The sequence below is a fragment of the Macadamia integrifolia genome, chromosome 14, assembly GCF_013358625.1.
Source record: "Macadamia integrifolia cultivar HAES 741 chromosome 14, SCU_Mint_v3, whole genome shotgun sequence".
NCBI lineage: Eukaryota > Viridiplantae > Streptophyta > Magnoliopsida > Proteales > Proteaceae > Macadamia > Macadamia integrifolia.
The window spans coordinates 22,503,004-22,508,964 of record NC_056570.1 but is presented as its reverse complement, the minus strand read 5'-3'; the positions used below and the strand labels follow the sequence as shown (position 1 = coordinate 22,508,964).

At 35.5% G+C, this 5,961-nt stretch overlaps 1 protein-coding gene across 1 annotated transcript; it reads left to right on the top strand.

The window, feature by feature from the left end:
- The first annotated feature begins 1,692 nt into the window (after positions 1–1,692).
- On the top strand, positions 1,693–4,097 carry LOC122060727 (wall-associated receptor kinase 2-like). Its single transcript, XM_042623832.1, has 4 exons — positions 1,693–1,714; positions 1,799–2,254; positions 2,374–2,544; positions 2,812–4,097. The coding sequence occupies exons 1-4, from the start codon at positions 1,693–1,695 to the stop codon at positions 3,987–3,989; spliced, it is 1,827 nt and encodes a 608-aa protein (XP_042479766.1). The 3' UTR covers positions 3,990–4,097.
- The last annotated feature ends 1,864 nt before the right edge of the window (positions 4,098–5,961 follow it).

Genomic DNA, 5,961 nt, shown 5'->3' with positions numbered 1-5,961 from the left:
TAACACTAACTTCGGAATTCAATCACCTTTGGGCAAACGAACTCCTAATTCAATGTCTCTTTCTGAAATGTGGATAATTATCCTCAAACCTTGATGACACAACCTTTGGGAAAGTATCACCTTTACTATTGGGGAAGATACAATCAAACTGAATGTACCACTTTGGTGGTTTTCACTCAGTTCTATCATATCTTTCCCATTGGAGATGTATATCTTTATGTTCAAAACATACATATAAATATGTCACTAAGACAACAATAACCATACAAGAGTCACAACCGCAACTACATTCCTATCATTTGGGCTAAGAATGCACTGGTCCTCTTGTATATTCATATTTACTATGAAAAGAACAATAACTTTTGAAATCCCCTCACCTTTGGGCTTAGGAGCCTCTAGGTTACTGCCATTTTCTTAACTTTGGTGACATCACCTTTGGGCAAATGTCACTTACATTGTTACCTTGTGAAAAATCATGGAATAATAAGATGTACCACTTTGGTGGATTCCACCTCATCCTTTCATGGCTTCCTAAAAAAATTACTTTGCAGCTAAGAATGAGCGGAAGCTTACACCCTTTTCCATATTAACATATCTCAATTTAAAAACTTTTTCCAATTTCATGGTAACCAATAACATATACATTTTCAAAGCATTGATTTATGCCCTCTTGTTTCAATGATAAAAAATAAATACAACATAAAATTTTGAATTAACATGTCATATTAAAAATTAGATCATTAAATGTGACCCGAAACAAGGAATACAACGCAAAAAAAAAAGGATTTCAATTTGACTTTAAAACGATCCTTAAAATGACATTTAAAGTGGTTTAAATAAAAACCCAAACAAGCCTTTAAGGTTTTTTTTTTTTTTTTTTTTTTTAATTTTTTTTTTAAACAATTGGACCTAAGCCCATAAAACCTTAAATAAAGTCAAGCCCATAAAGCAAATGACTTGGGCTTAGCCCATTAATAATGACTTAAGGCATTTAATACTTAACACATTCAAATAAAGGGGTATGATGGTAAAATCACTCCCAATAAAGCAACCACCCTAACATCTTCTTCCTTGCTTCTCTTTAGCCGCCACTAGTTGCAGGTTTTTTTTTTTTTTAATGACAACTGTCATCTGAATTATCCAATACTTATCTTTTACAAATGCACTTTCCATCTCCGTTATGAGAAGAATCACATCATGTTATGATTTTCAAAACCTTTTTATTATTGTTATTATTATTATTTTAGTTAAATAATATAAAGGGATTACCCATCTTCTTCAAACCGATTTCAACTAAAAACAAGAACTTTAAATGATCCTGATTTCAGTAATTAACAACAATCTCAAGTAAGCATATGCTACATTCAAAACACTCAAATAAAACCCACTTTAATGTAATGGTATTCATCAAATTGGACTGATCAAATGCCAATATCGTCAATGGCTGCAAGGGTGGCTACCTTGGCTGCAAGATCTACTGAAAAAAAAGGGTTTGGTCTACGGCTTCGACAGCGAGCTTTGCTCACAAATGATTTTTTATTTTTTTTTTGTTAAATTCATCATTATAAATGGGGAACTATAATCATAACCAGTCTTAGAATCAACCTTCATCAATATCAAGTAACCTTTCACATCTTTCAATTCCAATATCAGTGAAATTCTAAAATCAAAACCAATCGATTCTAGCTCCGTATGGATGGCTCTGATACCACTTGTTAGAGCTCCCTTTGGGATTCGAATTCAAAACCCCAATTGAAGAAACCACACAGAGAAACAAGAACACGAATCTAATAAAAAGATGGTCGGAACTTTAGTACTGGTTGCAACATGGTATGCAGAGGTAAAGACGATCCCATTGATGGTTCTTGCTCTGGAATCGGTTGCTGCCAGACCTCCATCCCAAAGGGTTTCAAGAGTTGCGAAATAGGGATTGGAAGCTTTCACAACCACAGCTATGTCTTGGAATTCAATCCTTGCAGCTACGCTTTCCTGGTTGATAGAAACTGGTACAACTTCTCTATATCCCATCTCTTGTATTTTAGTAACGATATTGGCAAAAACGGTTCTTCTCGAGTTCTGATTGTCTTCGATTGGGCAATAGAGAGTCGATCTTGTGAAGAAGCTAAGAAAAACCACACCACTTATGCCTATGGCACCAATTCTGACTGCTCTAAGTCCAAGAACGGTCTTGGGTATAGATGCAGCTGTTCCAAAGGTTACGAAGGGAATCCTTACCTCCCAAATGGATGCCAAGGTAACCTTGAACCCTACTCTCATAAACACTTCTCTGCACCATTGTGATACCAAACTAATTTCTGTACATTTGTATGCATTTATGGTGGAAAGCCCTAAGCTAGTAGTTGTTTGTTGCAGACATAAATGAATGTATTCATAGACCCTGCAATTGGACTTGTACCAATCTGCGTGGCGGTTACAATTGTTCTTGCCCACCTGGTTATTCCGGAGACGGGAGAAAAGATGGAAATGGATGTATTCCTCCTCAAAAGCCTTACAAGCTGTATCCAGTGATTCAGATCATCATAGGTAATAAATACTTCCTATGAATAAAATACTGTGTCTAATCCCATATATTATTAGGGTTAGGAAAATTGTATTTCTTATCCGTTTAATTGAATTAAATTTATAATAACCCACATGGAGTAATAGTAATGAAGGTTCTATGAAAATCCTAGTTGTTGTTGTTGTTTTTTTTTTTCCCTGCTCAATTAGTACATAATCTAGGCTCTATATGTACCCTAATTTTGACCCAACTTCTAGAGTCTCTCTAATTAATTTGAGGTCTCCTTACAGGTACTGGCTTGGGCTCCTTGTTTCTACTTATTGGTAGTTTCTTGGTGTTTTACGCACTTCAAAGGAGAAAGGATAACAAACTTAAGCAGAAATTCTTCAAGCAAAATGGAGGTTTCTTGTTGAAGAAAAAGTTGTCTAACCGTGAAGGATCCGTTGAAGCTGCAAAAATCTTTGGAGCTGAAGAACTAAAGCAGGCAACTAACAACTATGCTCAAAGCCAGATCCTTGGTCGAGGAGGCTACGGCACAGTATACAAGGGAATTCTATCTGATCACAGAACTGTTGCTGTTAAGAAATCAAAAATAGTTGATGAAAATCAAATCGAGCAATTCATAAATGAGGTGGTTATTCTCTCCCAAATCAACCATAGAAATGTGGTGAAGCTATTAGGTTGTTGCTTAGAGACGGAGGTTCCTATATTAGTATATGAATTTGTTAGGAACAAAACCTTATTCCACCATATCCATGTTGAGAGCCGCAATTGTCTAATTTCATGGGATAATCGTTTAAGGATAGCTACAGAAACATCAGAGGCTATCGCTTATTTGCATTCTGCAGCTTCACCACCTATCATTCATAGAGATATCAAGTCCGCCAACATTCTATTGGATGATGATTATAAGGCAAAGGTGTCAGACTTTGGTGCATCAAGGTTGGTTCCTTCGGACCAAACTCAAATTAGTACTCTAGTGCAAGGAACATTGGGGTACCTAGACCCAGAGTACCTTCAATCAAGTCAACTAACGGAAAAGAGTGATGTTTATAGCTTTGGTGTAGTACTTGTGGAGCTATTTACTGGAAAGAAGGCACTCTATTCCGATGGGCTTGGTAAAGAGACAAATCTAGCAATGCATTTTGTCACTTCAACCAAAGAGGGTAGGGTTTGGGAAATTCTAGATCATCGGATCATAACCGAAGAATGTAAGGAGCAACTCCATGAAGTTATACAATTGGCTGAAAGATGTTTAAGGGTAAAAGGAGAAGAAAGGCCTTCAATGAAGGAAGTGGCAATGGAGTTGGAAGGGTTGAGCAAGTATCAGAGGCACCCTTGGGTTGCAAGGAATCCTGAGGAGGTGGAATGTCTTCTTGGAAAACCATCAAACTTGCAAAGTCACAATATTATTGGGTACGATAGTTTGGCTATTGAAGGGCTAATGTCACTAGATGGTGGGCGTTGATTGTACTTCTCTTTAAGATATATGTCATTGGAATCTTCCTTCTTTAGTTTCTGTTTTAGTCTTGTATTCCATTGTATGGTTCATGCTTGTCATTTTGAGATTAGTATATATTCTATGCTCAACAATTAGTGAAACAAAGCCTTGCTTGGTGTACTTAATAATTTCAATCAATATATACTTTATTTAGATTCTAATTTGTGTTGAACATAAATAAGGGGGAATGTTTGGGGGACCCAAGGTCAGCCATCTAGAGGATCCCCTCTAAAAATAGTACTACACCACCACCTACCTACTAAATACTAGCAATGGCCAGACCAAGACTATATATATTTTCACTGTTTTAAAGTTGAAGCCATTGACTTGTTGTAGAGATCCACTGTGATAGGGACACGGTAGAGAGAGGGAGAGAAAATGGGAGAGAGAAAATAGGGGTTTGGCTAATTAGGAGATGCTTGCCTCTTGGCTTTGCGACAATGAGGGATGTTTGGCTTAGATAAAGAAGCCTACCTCTTCTCTTGGGAGAGAAAATAGGAAATTTGATTTACTTGTCTACCTTCTATTACATAATAATCCCTGGATAGTATAATAATTACAACTTAAAATCTATGAGTTATGATTTTTTGTGTATTGAGAATGTGGTTAAGTTACATACCTTACCTAGTAGGGGATGAAGGGATGAGCGTACGATGTAATGTGATGTGGTGTATCTCTCCTAGCGGAGGAAAAATGGGTGAGTGTATAGTGTTGAGATATAGTTGACTTAAAATGAAGACCATTGTGGGATCACTGTTTTATGACAATGATATGTATTGCTTGATATAAACATGTAGGATGGTATAAATATAGATATTATAATGTGTTATTGTTGTTTGTGCTAGTGTGAGTATACCTAGGGAGGTCTCTCTCACTAAGCTATTGAGCTTACTCCATTATTATATATCTTTTTTCTACAGATAAAGATCAAGGTTATAAGACTGGGAAGGAACCAGTCATATGGATGAATATTCCATTTGTTAGCTAATTATTGTTGATTTTCTTGTAATTAATGGACATGTCGTATTTTCTCAATGGAAACATACAGTTTTAAGGGATTTGAATTGTAAATATTGCCACCAAGGGAAGATCTTGATACTCTATGTAGTGGAACTCTGTAATATTAGAAAACATTTAATTTTTAATAGATGATATTACAAGTTAGATTTTTATGAGTTGTCATATTTTTTAATCATTTGATCGTGGCCCGCGAAGGTGTGACCATACCCTTATCTTGGGTTTGGGGTCACTTCAACTTGTCCCTGTTTCACCCTTAGAATTGGTTGTACAGTCGAGATGAGGGGAAAAATTGTTAGAAAATTTGAATTTTAAGGAAAACCAATGGCAAAATTATTACATATGGGGTCGATCCATGCCCATGCCCATGCCCATGCCCAAACCCAAACCCAATCTGTAACAATCCCATTCCAATACCGCACACTAAAACCATGATGGTGAGGAGAGAAAAGAGAAAATGCTTTGTTTAATTTGCAAGGGAAATTTAAAGGGTAAAGAAGTGAAATTTCCAAACTTAAACAAGAAATTTTTATAATCATTAACTTATGTGATTGTATAAACAACTTTAATTACTTACCATATTTAGTTATGATATACTTTACATGTAATTTTTATTCGGAAATTTTTTTTTTTTGTACGGCTGTTCAAAACCATTAAATGAGGGTAAAGGGCTGTGTACAATACTCAGTCATGCCCATCCAATGATTTACCTTTTTATTTTACATTTTATAGGAAAAGGTTTTGAATGCAAAATAAAGTGAAATTTAATTATCAAATATGACATGATTTGGAGTTAGTGATATAAGTCACTTGGGTTAATGATTAAAAACAATTTCTTTATTAAGTTTAAAATTTTCACTTTCCTTCCTTTTAATTCTCCTAACATAGCTTGAGAAATTATGGCTTCAGTAACATATTTCAG